Here is an 18,026-nt window from a genome sequence, read left to right as displayed (position 1 = left end):
AAAAGCCTGATATAATTCACGGCAGCTAAGATTAAGCAAGGCCAAACCAAACGTTTCTCACAGGAAGACTATACTTCAATCTTCTGCCTTTCTGCATCTATCAGATTATCCTCTCAGATGACATCATTTTGATCTATGTAAGATTTTGAGCTGTTAACTTAAAACTGACACCATTTTATTAAACAAGCAAAGCCAGGGAGCTACAACTCTTCACAACAAAGGTGAACTTACCAGAAGATGACAGACTGGGGTCAGCAAAAAAAAAAAGGCTGCACTTGGGCAGAAAATCTTCAAATCCCCATCCCTTAACTAGACATATGCCTTAAGATTCGAATCTTTTCAGAGCTGCTCACCGAGACAAAAGTAAAACAGAGGCCACCTCCCCTCTGTGCCAGCTGCTCATTCTCTAGCCGCTGCTTCGCCAGCATCACCGACATCAGCGTTGGCAAAGCAGAGTGTTCCTCCTGCGGCTCCTTGGCTGCGCTGCCGTCTACCCCATACAGCGGCTGCTCCACTCGCCGCTGCAACACAGGCAAAAAAAAGACAATGAACTACTTTTTTTTTTTTTAATTACAAAAAAAAGTGATTCTCTGACTCTGCCAAAACCGTTGTCAGCAAAGCAGCAGCTCAGGAATAAGCAGGCAGCATGGGGAGGATCTGATAACTCAAACAGAACTCCTGCAGCGACTGTTCCAATGGCAGACAGCAACAAGGGAATGAAGTTAGCAACTGAAAAAAACTCTAACAAATGAACACACAGGACAGAATTCCTTGTCAGCTAAAACATCCCCTTTCTTTGCAAATACTTGTGCTTCAGCATCCCCTTTCTTTGCAAATAAATGTGCTTCAGCATCAGTGGGGCAAAACAGACTGCAGGTCTAACACTCTGCACTGGGAATTTGGTCAAAGCAGTCACAATTATATTATCTGAGATTTCTTAAGGACTCATTTTCAAACAGCCAATTTCATGATACACTGCTAGTCTGGTAAAGAAAACTGAGTCAGAAGTGCTAAATGGTAGGAACCTAACCATGTCTAGGACCCAGACATCAGGGTAATCTCACTTCTGTCATTACAGCTGGGGCCTGTCTCCTGCAAGGTAAGCAAAGTACTAATTAATTCCCAAAATCCTTTAAAGGTCCATTACATCTCTTAAGGGCCAGCTCCTTTCTCCTGTAGTATATTAGTTTTCCAGCTGTGGTGGAGGAACTGGTTTAACAACAAGAATCATCTGAGCTACACTGATTACAGCACACAGCATCTCAGTGCCCCAGCTTCCAAAGCCACACCATCACTGCTAAAATTTTGCAATCTAGGTAATAATCATCCAAGTCCTTCCAAGCTGTAACTCCAGGCCAGGCAAATGCCTCCAAGAAAGCAAACAGTCAGGTCAGGCTTCAGTTTTTCTTAAAAACTTAAACTGCAACCTGTTTTCTGGTTAATATCACCAATATCAAGAGTGTGCTTCCTTCCCAAAAGAATGCTTGTGCCTTACAGGAGCCTTGCAAGAGCCTCAAGACCTGCATATCATTCTAATCAAATGAGAAGTGAGGCAATTCAAATTGGCCAAGAGATTTGAAAAGAAGTAGTAACAACCTGAGGCCATTACAATTCATCTGAAAGTTCTGATTGCAGAAATTTTCCAGTACAGTACAGATTAAGTCAGGTCTGGAGGAGGTTTGTGTCATGTGAAAGACATTTTAACACTCTGCTTTCCTTCCAAGATCACACTGGCACCTGTAATGGTAAGACACTCAATGTGCTCCAATTTTACTCATCCCCCCGTTTTTGGGGGTGGGGGGGGAATTAGATCAAACTATTGACATTCAATCTGTAAGAAGAGGACAGATCTTGCAAAGGCCCAGTATAGTTTGTTATGAATAAATAAACATCACAGGTTCAACTGCAAGAGTAAAGAACAGAAGATAAGTACTTGTGTAAGGAGAGAGAAACTGGCCTAGCTGAAACTAACTGTGACATCAATATTCAACCAGAAACACTGCCCAACTTTTACCTACTCAAAACGTAGAAGAAGAAAACCAAAGGAAGAATCCACTTGTCCCATTGTGGGTTATCTAATCTGCTGGAATAAAGAATTGTCCCTAATCCCTCACACATCTACAACATTCGGAGATGATATTTCTTGATTAACTTCTCTTTAAAGAGATGTATTAGTGAATTGATACATGATAGGATGAAAGTTCACTCAATTAATAAGATGTACTTTAGTTTTTAGAAACATTAAAAAGTATCTAGAAGCATATGTGAAGCTCTCCCTTCAAGCACTATTGCAAAGCTTCTGAAATCTAGCAACACATGGAATTCTGAGCAGTGTTCAGTGCCGGGGTTTAGTTCAGTACTTTCAGGAACTGCACAAAGGTCTCTGCAGAATAATGTAATCAGTAAAGACTCTGCATTTGGCTTAGACAATGCCAACCTTTCCCACAACGTCTCCAGACTTTTGTGACACTCAACAAGTGCTGAAAATTTTTAAAGAGGGGTCCAGCCAATGGTTAAAACTGAAGCTCAGGTGACAGTGCCTCTGAATACTGCTTTGCTAGCTGCAACAAATTTTTTTAGCCGCTCTGTCCTAAAATGGCTCAAAACCACTGGTTACTTCTTCACATCCAGACCTTGCAGAAATGCTGCAAGTAAAGTGGAATTACATGCCAAAAACCAGCAGCAGCAGTGCAAGTATACACACTTCTCTGCAAGCTTTTGTTAATGCCCCTTGCAAGTCATGTGCATACGAACAGAAGTAAAAGGCCTTCCCAAAATAATTGTGCTGGGCACATTGTTCAAGATACCCAAGGGGTCCAATGAAGATCAGAAAATCCCTGACTAGTGCCACACAAACATGCAACACACTCACAACTCCATGGAGAAGTTCATGTGCTGCAACAGAATACAGGGTAACTAATGGACCAGTTCCACCTTTATTAAGGACCACCATCCTGCTGTACCCACACAGCATGTTAGAAACATTCATCCCGTATGATTCAAGCTCAGATTCATATCAGCTATGGATGGACTAGCCACTGTCCCAGGGTCCTAGACATGGCCTCACTCTCAGAGCCCAGTTTCAGATTTAAAATGGAGAAAAGCCGAATCACTCACCAAGAGACACTTCCCTGTCTAGAACCTTCTATTACCTGTCTGAAGCACAGCCACCAAGTTAACTGATGCCAGGCCACCAGCTGTGTCCTCAAGAACACTCACCGGCAAAGGGTTGGACAGGGAATGCTGTGGAGAGGATCTGGCGACAGGCGGCACACTTCTACCGGGACTGGTTCCTGGGCCACTGCCCCCAGCAAACTGGGCACAAAAAACAGATTGGATCATCAGGAATTTCACAGAGATACTACATTTAACAAAATTTTACACAGGCAGAAGAAATACATTTTTCTTAAAAATGAAGCTTTATAGGCTTCAGGGAATAATTTACATAAACTGAACATAAATTAAGAGGAAAACCTTAACAGTTAATGGAGTTTTCAAAATAACATAAGTATCTAAGACAAACATTTGTATTTGCACCAAGCACATCTTCCTTTGTAACACAGATATAAACCTGCATGCTTGGCCATAGATCAGTTATTTATTTACTCTCTGGAATTAGGAAGCCCATTCCCTGTGAGGAGATGCATCTGATGTACACCACAGGAGTGCAGGGAATGTTCACCTCCACTGAAGTACCTGTGCCAGTCACTGTTAAGGGGCAGGACAGATAAGGAGCTGGGGAACCACTCCAGTTGGTACAGAAACCCCTACAGTCTACCACTTATAAAAAAATTTACCCAGGAAAGAAGTAAGCACTAATAAGCATTAATTTCTGTGAGTTACTCCATAAAATAAAGAACAAACTTAAGACAAAAGCTACAGCTCTGGATTGTGCAGACCTAGAAAAACTTCAGATATTATACAGTGCAAAAAGAATACTGATTTTTAGAATGTCCTTCACTGTTTTGGGGAGGAGTTTGTCCCCTATAGTGCCAGCCTCCCAAGGGAAGCTTTTGGTAAGAGAGAACTCTGTAAACAACTTCCCGCTCCAATCAGCAGGTGGGCCCTTTTGCAACACTGGACCTTTATCAAAATTGCTTGCAAACCTAGAGCTATCCTCAGCTGAGATACAGGTTCCGATGGAAATCAACCTCAAACCTATACTTCAGTGAAAAAAATGCCCTATCAACTGTTCAACTAAATCTTAATTTAAAAAAACAACTTCCTCATATCCTGTCTAATCAGATCTTAGCATATCAGGCTGACATCATCAATCAATGATCCCAATGACAGACCAGTAACACATGTCACATCACAAACTTCTTTCTACAGATTTTGCAAAATGTGAATTAAGGCAGATTTGTCAATGAAAAGGTTCTTACCTCAAAATAATCACTAATTTTATGTCCTCTAGGAGTGCCTTTCCCTAAAAAGGAAAGCAAAGGATTAAAGTAAGAGATGTACTTTTAAGAAGAGAAGTTACCACGCTATTCTAAAAAACTCCTCCTACATTTTGACACTCCTTTTCCCGTTCAGTGCAACACCTATCACAACAAAGCTTCTGCACAACAAAAGCCCGCCCCAGGGTTACAGCCCTTGTGCTGTTTTTGGGAAGCTCTACAGTTGACAATTCAATTGACTCTCAGTTCCAAACATGTCAGATCCAATCAAAGAGCATTTGCACTTGCTTAAGTACTTAGAAAACACTAAAGGTCTTGACTGTTGCATAGGTTTTTCAAAATTTCCTTCAAGATAAGCAGAGAGCAAAGGGTACTTTTACTCCTCTGCTTTCAGATAAATTACTTCATATTAGATCTTTCACAAGCATTCCTGTAAGAGTTTGAGAGATAATTAGCAGTGGCTTAACATCAGTTCATTAAATCTTAATCCTTTTTTCTTACTATTATGTTATCAAAGCAGTTCTGTCAACACAATTCTCATTACTTTCTTGTTGAAGAATGAAAGAAATCAAAATCCACCCCTCTGCCCATTTGCTGGAAAATCTGAACTCGGATTGAACATGCCAGGTTTTCCACAGGACACCACTGCCTGCTTGGGCACAGCTTGTTCCTGATTTGTCATGGCGAGAACTTGCTCTAACAAGGCAGGGACTCATCTTGGAAAGCAAGGAAGAGAGTACAGGCTGTTTTCTGAAGTCTGGCTGCTGTATATGTAGCAACACAGGAGCAAAACAACACTTCAGAGCAGCATACGAAGCCTCTGGGCAGCCTGTCCCATAAAAATGTAAGAGTTTGTGTGAATAAGCCAAGTATTTTCCTGCCAATAAGGATAACAAGGCTCCCAGAAAAGAATACACCATCATGGAGTAGTTTATAACAAGCTGCCTGACACACCCTTGAGAAGAGCCATTAGTTTCCTAGGACACTGCCTGTGCAAACTGTGCCTGAGTTACCAAGCATGCAGCAATCCTGTGGCAGGGCTGGAACATGGATTACCTTGACTGGTCTCATAGGATTCTGCTTTCCTCTTCCTATTCCGCTGGTCATTCTGCTTTTTCTCAGGAGTCTATTAAACAATACTTCAAAATTAACGTTACTGCAGTTATTTCAAGATTTAAAGAAAATGCCCAAACACAATGATCTGTTCCATATCCCCAGTGGCCGTTTCATTTCTCTGGTGTATTTGTTTCTGCAATTAGTACTTAAAGAAACAACTGCTCTCAAAGAGTTGCTACCTTCTTGTAGATGTGCAGCAGGAGGGAGAGAATGTGGTTAACAAGGAGGTAAATTTATTTTTTTCTATTTCAGCTGCTGCAAGCCAGCCTCTACTGTCCAATGACGTCACAAGGTTAGCAGAGCAAGCTCAAACATTTATAAAAACCTACGTAAACCCTTCTAGGTGATCACAGTACTGGTACAAGGGGAATAATGATGAGAGGTTTAAGTACTGACATCAAAATCTGCAATCCAATCACAGTCTCTCATGTCAATTCACTTTGCCTGCAGGTAATGCTTCTTCTCAAAGCCCACTGCAGATGGCTACAAGAACTATCCCAGGACAGCAACCAGAACAAAGGTATTACTGATGCAGCAATTCACCTAGACTTCTGTTTGCTCCTCACCTCCTCTCATTTAAGTCAAGGGTCAGTTGCATGCACCATTTCTGTGAGCACCCAGAGACCTGATGGGCAGCTGATGAGTGGATTTATGCACGATCAGTTTATATATGTAGAGGCACAACACAGAGCACAGCTGACAGGCCTGAGGGCTCCAGAAGCGTCATGCCTATCTGTCTGCACAAGGCTAGCAAACCTAAACATTTGAGAATGGAGTAGACCTGGGCACAGTGCTTTCCCCATCACCAGGGTCACATCTGTGGTCAAACCTGACAAAGACATTGGGAAGCACTGCTGGAAAGCTCACTGAGGGTGCTGGAAAGAGATGCCTTGTCATTCCCATTACCATTGTAATTTTAAAAACATCTCTTATCCCAAATCACCCCAAATAATTCCCAAACTCTAAGTTCTCCAATCACTGCAGCCACCACCAAACTACAGACTGAGGGCAGGGAGAAAAACACTGCAGACCACAGCTCTGGGGGAGGGAAAGCCATGGCCAGAGAGTCTGTAGTAAACCTAAGTTTCATGCTGTTTGGAAACCCAAATCCCAAGTACCCTCTTTAAAGATCTCTACCAAAAGACTTACAGATACTAAGCACAGAAATACATCTCCCACCTTTAGTAGCATAAAAAGGATAAAGCTGAATCTAAACCTGGCACCAGTGGGTGCTGGACATCTACAGCCCCATGTTACCAGCTGGGCACTCACTGACGGAGTGCTGTTTTGGTAAGAGGATGGAGGGGCTAAGACAAAAGGGAGTTATTGTGTCTGCAAGGTAGAGGGGACTGGAGGCCTGCTGCTCCAGCCCCTGTATGTGTAAAAGTCAGTGACATTGCCTCCTCAGTGTGTAGTGAAGAATAGCTCCTGAACAGCGTTGGTGTGACTAACACCACAGGCTCCATTACAGCCTCCATGGAGCTGTGAGCATATTGATGAGATTCAGTTTTAAGTTGTTTTTCCATTCAAGTACTTACAAATAAGTACTTGACACACAGCATTATCTGTTACAAGACTGAAAAAGCAAGGAATGGGAGATTCAAGTACATGGAAAGCTTGGTCAATTTACATCTCTCCACAAAAATTCATTAAAAAAAACAATTAGAAGAATGCTCAGATTTTCACTATTAACTACACTTACTTTATGGTATTTAAGATACTGCATTCTCAAAAGCCCCTCATACCAGTACTGCCATATAATAGAGGGAAATATGATCCAAAACTTACCTGGTAACTATGGGGGAAGTTTGTAAGAAATGCGTAAGAAAATGCACTTAAATTTGAGATTTTGGTTTATTAACATAGAATTTTAGAATAAAAATCCAACTACAATTCATTTTGCTGCTTCGATGAGCATTTTGAAATAGTTAATCCTAAAGAAGTGAGACTAACCAGGGACAAAGCATCAATTTTCACCTCCCCACACTTCCACAGAGCATCCCACAAAAGGCTCTGCCTTGTATAGGCTTAGACAAACTCAAATATTTGATAGATATGGCAAACTTTTCCATTAATGCTCTCTGGCTTTTTACGTGTATCCAAAAACGCGTCCCAATGAACTGAAAACAGCTAAGCCTTATGACCGCTGTGTTTGGGATTGCATAAAACCTGCCTGGAATGGTGGGAAGCTTCAAGGAGGAGATTCACAGAGAGGCTGAAAGCCTCCAGGGTCAAGCTAAATACTTCCCTGATCCCTTTCATTCTCCAAACTAAGTTGACTGTCATTGACTTTCACACAATTTCTTCCATGCTTTGAGATCGATTGGCTACCCCGAGCAGTTGTGCCTGCTTACCTCCAATTCTTTATCACTCAGAGAGCCCACGCTGCACAAGCTCTGGTTGGAAGACTCACTATTTAATGGACCCTAGTGAAAAGCAAGCAAAGACTGTTAGAAACAACTTCCCTACAAGGCAGACCCATCCTAATAAACACTCAATCTCTGGGCTAACTACAATTACAATAGCACCATGGGTCAGACTTCCAGACACAGGATGGGGCACTAAGAGGCTTCAGAAGCCATTTCCAGTATGAAAGTTGGATTGTTCATCAATTTTTTTCTCAGGATAATGATCTAGCCTTTGGAGTATTTCAGCATCAGTTCATATCCTAACTGGTCTATTTACCCACATCCACAAAACAGCCAAGGTGGTATTTATAGAAGCCTAAGGTTTGAGGAAGAAAAATGGTTTATTGAGTACCAGGATTTCCAAGCTCAGCTCTCCAGGCAAGCATCTGCTTGATCCTGAGCTAAGCATTCAGACACATCTTTATCTGACAAGCCAACTAATACTGTTATCAAATGCTGGCTGTACCACTGATTTAAGTGTGTCATTTTATGCTTTTTTAACACTAGGAAAGTGAACAAAACTTCTGTTAACAGCAGTACAAACACAGTACAACTGGTCCTCATAACACAGTCTTTCCCACTTAGCTATTTTATGGACCCATGTGTAACCTGCCCACAGAGCAGCTGGTGCTACCAGGCCAAATCAGAAACTCAAGAGGCTGGAACAGATTTACCAAAATTGTAACCATGTACCTCAAGAGTCTGCTGCATCTTTGCAGGCTCTACTGGATACACATCTGCATTTTTACATACCCAAGCAGTTTGAAAATTAAGTTCCCTAATAAAACAGGTCTTAAAAGGAAAAAGTGAATCATGCTACGTCACTGTGTTTTATCCTGGCACAAAAGTATCCTCCTACACATCTAACTTAAGAAATGAAGACCAATTTGACAAAGATGTAAAAACAAGATTCACAATTAATGATGGAATGTATTAACAGGAAGAATGACATGATAAAGCCAGTTCTCCATTAATAACTTGTAAGCATCTTTTCCTGAAGATGCATTCTATTTTAGCATTTTTAACTTTGCAGTAACCACATCCCACCAATCAATTTTTCCTCAAAGCAAAGCCACTTCTCATTATACACTTGAGCAGAAGACTCAAGTGGTGGAGTAGGAGAGAAGCCTTAACACCACAGAGAAACCCTACAGTAGGTAATTTTTGAACAGACCAGATCTCCCTCCCCAGTTTAAGGGACAAAACACCACTATCAAATTGTGACATAATCTAGCTATTACTAACTCCAATTCCCAAGCAAGCATGTGCTCAAAGTAGGAGTTTACCTTCTGTGTTCACTATGAGTGTTAAATATCAAATTCATTTCTCCTAAAACAACATGCTCAATTGCTTCAACAAAACAAAATAAATCAAAACCAAACCCCCCCACCCAAAAAAACCAAACAACAACAAAAAAGAAAACCCAACACCTGAATAGTTCAAGAAGCTAAACATTTAGGATTCCTTTAAGAAAAAATTGCAGGTTTCTTTAAGCTGCACCATTATTCCTTCAAGGGATCGCACAAATAGCTCAGTACCAGAAGAACATTTCACCTTATCTCTTCAGCAATACTTTCTTTGAAGCAAAGCAACAAGCTCCTCGCTACCCAATGTGATGGTTCAGAAATGCTATAGGTACAACTCTTGATTATTCCAGGAATTTACTCCTGGGCCAACAGAACTTCACAGAAGTGCCAACACTAACCTTAGCTATATCCACGTGAAAGTGTCACTGCTAAAAAAATTGTAATATCTTATGGCAAGCGACAACAGATAGTGAATCCTTTCACCCATGAAAAAATCTTACTTATAAACTGTACTAATGCTGCCCTCGAAAATCTTTCCATTCTCTCAGGAAGCCCAATCCCAACAGCACATCTGAGGCACCAATCAACCTCCTGTGCCAGGTGAGAACTCTGTGAACATCTCTCCAAACAAGCATTTGTGGGTCTCACACTGGGGTTCTGACATGATGAAGATGAAAGTGAAAGTTGTTTCCACATTTGCTTAAATCTCACTGCCTCCATTTTGCAGATGGATAGCAAATGACAGGAGCAGCTGCTCCAGAAACGCCACATTTCCATGAACATTATGTTTGAAGGAGAATGTCAGTGGCTTACACAGGACAATTCTTCTGCAAGGCCCCTGTATTCTGGGATCACCTGGAGAATTAACTGATGGAACCACTTATAGGTAGAAATGCTACTAACATTTTTTTTGCAGAAATACAAGTTTATCTTGTCCAGTACAAGAAATACACTCAGTTTGCACCTGAATGTAAAGTTCTGGGATGCAAGCAGCTGGAAAAATGCCCCATACAAAATCCACAGTGTTCTTACTTTCAGTACTACAACTACCTGTACTGACTACCCTGTATGGGAATTTTTTAGCTCTACCAGCTGGTATCAAAACCATTTATTGTATCAGTAATATAGGAGTTTGATGCTGGTCAGATTCTTGAATAGAAAAAAACCCCAACATTTGTTTTCTTTATTTTAAACCTTCCTCTAGAATCTGAACTGAGGATGTGGTAAAATTCAACTCAGTGCAGTAGCAGAAAGGGTGAGAAGGAACCAACTTTTCATTATGGAACTGGAACAGAACAGCTTGTCATTGTCTACAGGTATCCAGAAATTTCACTGTCACATATACTGCTTTGTGAACAAGAGCATAATTAATTCTTTGTAGACATGTTTTGACCCATGCAGAGGATCAAATGCATGACTTTCCCTTTCCCCTGCTTACATTTGAGAGGGCTTTATTCCACTGACACTTTTCTTACTCTAAAGGATTAGACCTTTATAGACATGAGCTGAACTTGGTAAAGTTGGCAAAAGTCTTGTTTTGAGGCATTCTGGCTATGGAAACTCAAGTTGTTCACTAGAATGTGCTGTACTCAAAGCAACGAAGATGCAATACCTAGGATATTTCAGAAACATGACCTTGTGCTCAGCTGTCCCTCTTCTCATGTAGTGAGTCAAGAGAAAGGAAAGCATTCCTGATTATCCAGGTAACATGAAGTTATCTGTGAAATTAGGTATCAACAGCTTATAGCAACAAGTTTAGGCATGGAGGTGAGAAACCATATACCCAAGTATCTCCCCTCAGCTAACAGTCAGTGTGTGTATAAAAAAAATGCTTCAAATTTATATTTTATCATTCCTGACTGTTTATATTTAACTCGGAAACTGACTTGGGGTAAATGTTCAGTACTTAATTTAGCATATCATTTTTAAGTGGATATGACACAAAAGGAACAAAAGGAATGAATGTGAATTTTGAAAAAAAAAACTAAACAAAGTAAGAACATTAACATGAGTATATTGCCAGGGAAATGGCAGTGGGGAATAATAAACATGCAACAGTTTACACAGGAAGGGCTTACGAATTTTGGTTATCTGACTTTTCTAGCATAGACCACTCTGGAATAATACTGCACTTCTCTGTTCACACTTCCAGCCCACTCATCTACTGTGCCCTGTCAAGGCAATTGGTGATGGGGCTCAGCAAAAATTCAAGATACGTGGGTCATCTGAAACAAGCTAATAGTTCCTATAGTGTTTACCCAAATTACAAGCACAAGAACAGCACACACTTCCTCCTCCACAAGGAATTTCTCTCCAAGATAAGCTGGCATGCTTTCTTCCCTTGTGATTCACCTATCAAATGCTGCTTCGAAGACCGTGACCTACCCATGCACAATAAAGCCTCCATGTTGAGAACTGGATTCAACAGCAGCAGGTGCTTTGAAGACTCCTACTCAAAAGGCAAGAATTTAAAATCTGGCCACTCACAGGAACTGGTTAGTCATTTCTTCCTTTGCCAGAGCTCCTGGAAAGCCCACAGTGAGGCTTCAATGGCTGAGACTTCAAAAGAAACAACTTATCCTGCTAATAGCTCCTACCAGATCATCTAGAACAGCTCCGAGCTGACTCAGCCCCCTTTACCATCTCCTGCCTCCCATGACTTGTGCATTTCCACAGCCTCCCCAAGTTCCCAGAAATGATCCATCACTCCACAACTCAAACTGGGCAGTCTCCATTTTGTGCTCTCCAATTCCTTGTACTGAAAGGAAGCTCTAGGAATTCCACCTGCCTAGCCAGAGTTTCCAACAGAGGCTTACAGCAAATGCACTTCAAAATTTTCTTGCTGTCTAAATGAAGGTGACATGGAGATAGACATGCTTCATTACCTCAAGTCAGGACAATCCAAGTTCCTCTGAATTCTGTAGCAGATCAAGTGATTTCAAAGGCATGGAGTCAATCCTTGGTTCCACTAAAGGTTAGTGCTGATTCCACACAAGTTTACACCAAAGTGAAATGGTCAAATGGTTTTACAGTTACTCTGGTCCAGTGCTACTGTGTCAGGTTTAATTAACATATTCTTATCTTATTTCAAGCATCACATAAGTATGAAAATTAGAACCTGCTTCTTAATTGGACTTTTAGAAAAGCTCAGTATTGCTGCTGCTAATGAAATCCCTGAATCATTGAGGTCTTTTTGCCACAAGAAGTTAATCTATTCTTAGATGTTCAAAGGTAACCCGCACTCTATCAGATGGGCAAGCAGATTTGCAGCAGGATATGTTTGGCTTCCATTATGCCACAGGAGTTCTCTCCTGCGGCATAATGGAAATAGGTATTTTTATTTTAGTGATGGTAAATTGGACAGAAGGGTCACACAACTCACCCTAACCCTCAGCTCATGAGCAGAAACAGGACTGAGATCTGACAACTATTTCTGGGCTTTAGCAGCCAGACAACACATTTGAAGTAATGTTGCACACAGAAGCATCCAAACAATTTTCAAGTATCTGGCAAAAAGTCCTGGCACGTTCTGTAGCAGCTGCTAAATTCAAATCTAAGTTTTAAAACTCGTATTAACTGGTTCTTCTCATGGCCTATGACACCTGTTGGGGACCACCATTGTGAAGCACCACTTCACTCCAAGGAGAACATGATTATCCTCAAACACAAAATCTCAACATGTTAACTTTGCTGCTAGAACTGTTGCTAAGTCCATCATAGAACTTGAGTTGCTAACGTGATGAAGACTTCAAAAGTTAGAGAGAATAAGTAAAAACCAAGCTAATACAGGCAAATACTGTTCTTCATCAACAATTATTTTGGCAGCATACATTCTGCATCATTACCTCAAAGCAGGAGGAAAGGGAGCACTAGCTACCACCAAGACCAGCACTTGTTCAATTCTGGCACAGTCAGATGAATCTACAAGATTCCTACAGCCCAGCTACTTTCCCCAGAAGTACTCCAGTCATTTTAGTTTCACTATAAAAGCAGCACACAGAGCTTAGTTCAGAGATCTTTTGAAAAACAAACTTGTAGAAGATACATCTGCTGCTGTGAGGACCCACACTGGTTAAGCCCAAGACAGGCTGTGTGCAAACACAGATTCACCCATCATAATTACTTATTCAAATTCTTATCCAGTAAAAGTCTCTGGAAATGACACAAATCCCTTCAGGTTAACCCACCTGATATCTTAAAGGCAGCACCCAAATAGGAGGAAGGGAGGCAGAAGATGAGAACAGACTAAATTAAACAGTATTACCTAGAGAAACCACTCACATTTTGTCTCCTGGGCCTCTTGACCCAAGGATGATGTCTAGTCAGGATAATGCCTTATGGGAATGCACTTAGGTTTTCCCAGTAAGTAAATATAAACAGGAGCCAAATAAGCAGGAACAGTCAGTATCAGAGTGTCATGTGTTAATTCAAGGACTTGCTCTGGAAATTTGGGGAAGAATGGCACTTCACCATATGGCAAGAATAGACATCTAAAGCATCACCAGCTTTTTGAAGCTATCTAGTGACATGGGTGAAGCACAGGAGTGTAACAGTTGCCTAGAAACATTCCTTGCTCATAAATTTGATTAAATGAATTAACTCCAAGCTTCTAGTGAAATACATTCTTCGGCTGCTACATAAGAAACTTCACGACAGACTTGGAACAGAATTTTGAGGCTTTTGGGGCTGCAAACAACCTTGGTCATTGGGTTGTGCCTTCAGCTACCACAGGAAATGACAAGCAGACAGATATTTCCAAAACAGTTTAGCATTTCTGTCCTCTACTGCTTTACTGGAAAGCTCTTCCAGAATCCCATTATTCTGATGGCTAGAAGCTTTTTTCTAGTTTCCAACCCAAAAACTTATTCTAGATCAGCTTGCTCTCATTCATATCTCAAAACACCTATAGGTGCTCTTTAATAACACAAAGGAACCGTGGGCTTGAAGCTTAAGTTGTATTGCAGGAGCAACTAATGTTTTCATTTTCTACAAGTCCAAACATTGTGTTTCTAAACATTAAAGAAAAAAGCCATACACAGCAAGATACACCCAGTGGGAAGAAGGCAGGAAGCTCAGTACAACTGCCTGCCACCTTCACCCAATCACATCTGAGCATCTAAAATGACATTTCTTCCTTTTATGCAATAAACAGCACCAGATATGTTCTATCCCAGGAGGATGAGCCAGGCCCTGTCCCACTAGATGGCACTCACTTTCTCCATGGTTCTTTCCTTAAACATTTCATTGGAGCCAGCTAAAAACCTTAGCTGAATCACACAAAATTGTATCACAGCTTTCCCAATATATTCCCTTTAAGACAGTGACCTACCAATGCCAGTGCGGAGCATGACGGACGGAGGCTTGGGGGGGTAGGGAGGGAATTTGAAGCACCAACCTGGGAGGGAACGTAGTAGCTGAAATTAATATTGCAACCAAGATTTGCTGCAACATAGTAGAGTCATGCTAATTTATATCAATGGTTGGCTGATCTATTGCAAATTAGCAAGAATGCAAGTAAATAAATAAATATATTGTTTGCAATAAGTGTAATGCACTTTAACAGTTTACTGACTAGTATAAGGTATAATTGCTTAAGAAGAGGTACAACTCAGTGACAGAACAACTTTGATCAAAGTGAGGCCTCCAACAAATGAGGCTTTTTTCTTTGGATTGCTTTAGAAATGAATTTTCAATATTCACCCCTACAGAAAAGGGCATGTACCTTCTGCTCCAAACATATCAGAAACATAACTAAGATTTGCTTTCCTGTATCTCTCAAAAGTTATTCCTTTAAAAGGAAGAGTTCCTAACATTCTTTGGGAACACTGAGTACATTGGCACTGCTTTAAAGCTATACCTGTGTCTAAGCTTTTAGCTCTTTTAGTAAGATGTTTATCTGTACTGGTACAGCTAAAGATTCTAAAGTGGCAAAATGGGACAAAAGAGGAAAGAAACAGGTGATAAAGTACACAAAAAGTTGTAATGTTGTATGAAATAAGATCACAGTACAGTAAATGCCATCAACTGTTATGCAAGAAAAAGAGCTATTTTAAAAGTCTTAAGAGTAGGGGAAAAGATAAAAAAATCCCCACACTCTTACTTCAGCAACCAAAATTGTTACCTCTTAAGTTCTAGTGTAAATCTTCCTTACTACAATTTCTTACAGCTAAGCATTTGGCTTCCTTGTGCTCTCTTCCCAGACTCAACCTTGTCTGAGAGGCAGAGCAGAAAGAAGTTAGAATTCAACCAAAACTCTTTCAAGTTTTGAATCACTTTGTGTTTTTCTGAGAAATGTGGAATCTACAATGTTTTTTCTCAAAATAATTCTAAGTGGCTTCAGAAAATCATCTAAGCATGTGTTGCTTTACCATCTACCTTGATGTTATTCAAAACTCAGTATCTCCTACAAAAATTAACTCATTATCCCTGACCTAGTTTAAAATGAGTTCTGTCACCATTTCATTGCTCAGAAAGATTGACATTAACAGTACTCACACCTGGAGAACTCACAGCTTAATGCCAGGACACCAAGCAACCACACAAGGTTGTTATTCAGGTGTCTTGCTTTAGATAGCTTCTCACCAAGTGGAAGCTGTGCATGAGGATAAAGATGGGATTTTATTGGCAGGTTGTGGGTCAGACACAGGAGAGCTGCCCTGCAAACACTTTTTGTGTGTGTTCTATGTGATGGGGTAGATGATTTTAGCTCCTGCACCCCAAAGAAGAGAACTCAATGCTTCAGTCTGGTTATGTGTTGTATACAAGGCACAACACTTGAAACTGTATCCCACCAGTAGCTCTCAAAGGTATCCTTGGAGAAAGGAAGAGCCAGATGAGAGACCCACTTCTACTAAGTTGTTATGGAGTTTTTTGGGCATACAGGCTGCCTTAAGATGGAACAACTCCTAAGAACTTAATTAGAGCCCAAAATCTTCTGTATAGCAAATCATCTGCTTACAGAGATCCCATTTTCATTCCTCTCGAACATACTTCACACAAATAAGAGGCCAAAACACAACAAGTGATATAGAATTTGTTTGCAAACCAAAATTATCCATGCAGAAATTAAAAAACCCAACCAAAGCGCAAGGCAGAATGACTAAGAAGTGTTACCTGTCACCACAGGTACTCACACTCACCTTGGCAACCCCAACCCCAGTGAACCTGGCCTCCAGGAGCTCCTGCCTGCGTGGGTCCAGGCTATGCAATTCTTCCATCATTTCTGCTGCTATGGAAGAATAACACTCAGATTATGCAAAGCAAGGAAAGGAGAGAGATGTTTAATATTCCGTGCCACTGACGAGACTTAAAAGTGCTTGTTCTGCCGCACAACCGCGTAGAGAGCATTTTCTTGCAAGAGAAATGTGAGATTACCATGTAGTAACACCATGACTTTGCCACCATATTATAGTATTTAAACCATAACCCTGCTGGAATTTCCTCTCGTCTCCTCTGTTGTACCAGCCATTTCAAGATCTCTAAATCCAAGAAACCAATTATGTCACATTCTCCCACTGGATGCTTTATTAAAAGGAAAACATGGGACCAGAGTGTTATGACTAAAAGCTTCAGAGCTTTTCATCTGTGCTGCATGACTAGGAGAAAAAAAAGCAACATTCTTTACCCCATAATTTATTTTTGGCCAATCCTGGAAATACTCGATCTCCACAAACTCCAGATTTCACTGATAACAGCTTTGCTTCTTCCAAGCAGAGTGGGATTACAAGAAGAAAATAATGCACAATTAAACCTTTTCTTTTATAAGGTAAAGCATCAGATATTCAAAAATAACACCAGCTTCTACATCCTGGATGTACCTGGGGTATCTCTTGGCAATCTAACACTATGAATGCCTTATTTGAAGGGTTAAAAATCTAGCCAGCATAACTGTGTAAACAGGTTAAAAATCAGGAAATACATAATTCAAATCCTGAACTAAGAAAAAAATGGGACAAAATTCACTGTTCATTATAACTCTGAATCACATCTTCCCAACTGCACCAATCAAGTTCATTTCCAGAAATGTCTGTTCCAGTTTCATTTTCTGGACTAAGGTAGAAAAAAAGGCCAAAATCAGAAGATAAAGATTTGCTGTGTAAAGAGCATATGTGATGAGGAAAGTTCTTGAAGGGCAGCAAGTGCCCTCTAGAACAGGCAATGCACAATTGTTCTTTTTATGAACTGTCCATTTTGTCCCTGCTGCTTCCTCCAAATGCTGCGGCTACAAGTCACAGGGGCAAAGTGAATCCATCCGGGGGCATTCTCAACTGCTCTCCCCAATCAGTCCCAAGCCTCAAAAACTAATAGGATCCTAAACATGATTATTAAACAACCGTATTTCAGCCAGGGGCTCAAAAAGCCCAACAAAGCTCTCAGCCCAATTTTCAAAACAGGAAATCTAAGCAGCGAAGAAAATGAAAGACAAGCCGCAAACACCAAGATGTTCAAGTGCTCCCAGGGCTCTCGCCCATCAAGGGGCCACCATCCGCAGGGAATCGCATCCCCACACCAGGATGCGGCTCTGGGGAAGGGGCTGACACACGTTCCTCCCGCCGGGGGCTGCCCCGGGACCCGCTGCACCCCTCCAGGCAGGGCTGGAATTCCCTTCTGTCCTCCCGGGAGGGGATTTCCAGCACCCCTCTCCCACCCATTCGGGACGCAGAGACATCAGCCGCCGTGCGAGCAGCCTTGCCCCACTGCCAGCTGCTGCACCGCCTCGGCCTCTTCCTCCTCCTCCCCTCCAGCACCGGCTCAACCCTCAGCCCGAGGCTCCGCAGGCCATGCCCACCCTCCGC

The 18,026-nt window shown here is 41.3% G+C and overlaps 1 protein-coding gene across 7 annotated transcripts in view; it reads right to left on the bottom strand.

Moving 5' to 3' along the window:
• TLK2 (tousled like kinase 2) overlaps positions 1-17,949 on the bottom strand; it is a 42,347-nt gene extending 24,398 nt beyond the window's left edge. For 2 of the 7 annotated variants that reach the window (XM_015651315.1, XM_015651316.1), the window contains exons 1-6: positions 16,371-16,459; positions 14,561-14,626; positions 7,871-7,942; positions 5,457-5,526; positions 4,383-4,426; positions 3,220-3,315 (exon numbers count right to left, since the gene is read on the bottom strand). In XM_015651315.1, coding sequence (XP_015506801.1) covers positions 3,220-3,315; positions 4,383-4,426; positions 5,457-5,526; positions 7,871-7,942; positions 14,561-14,626; positions 16,371-16,451 — 429 coding nt within the window. In that variant the 5' untranslated portion in view covers positions 16,452-16,459. Of the gene's footprint in view, positions 1-353; positions 522-3,219; positions 3,316-4,382; positions 4,427-5,456; positions 5,527-7,870; positions 7,943-14,560; positions 14,627-16,370; positions 16,551-16,855 lie in introns of those variants that run through there. The other 5 variants (XM_015651313.3, XM_033520033.1, XM_015651312.3 and 2 more) reach the window with 5 other exon arrangements.
• Between the last annotated feature and the right edge of the window lie 77 nt (positions 17,950-18,026).

Source organism: Parus major, chromosome 27 (assembly GCF_001522545.3).
Source record: "Parus major isolate Abel chromosome 27, Parus_major1.1, whole genome shotgun sequence".
NCBI classification, from domain to species: Eukaryota; Metazoa; Chordata; class Aves; order Passeriformes; family Paridae; genus Parus; species Parus major.
Note: the sequence above shows the minus strand (reverse complement) of the source record. Positions and strands in the feature narration are given on the sequence as shown.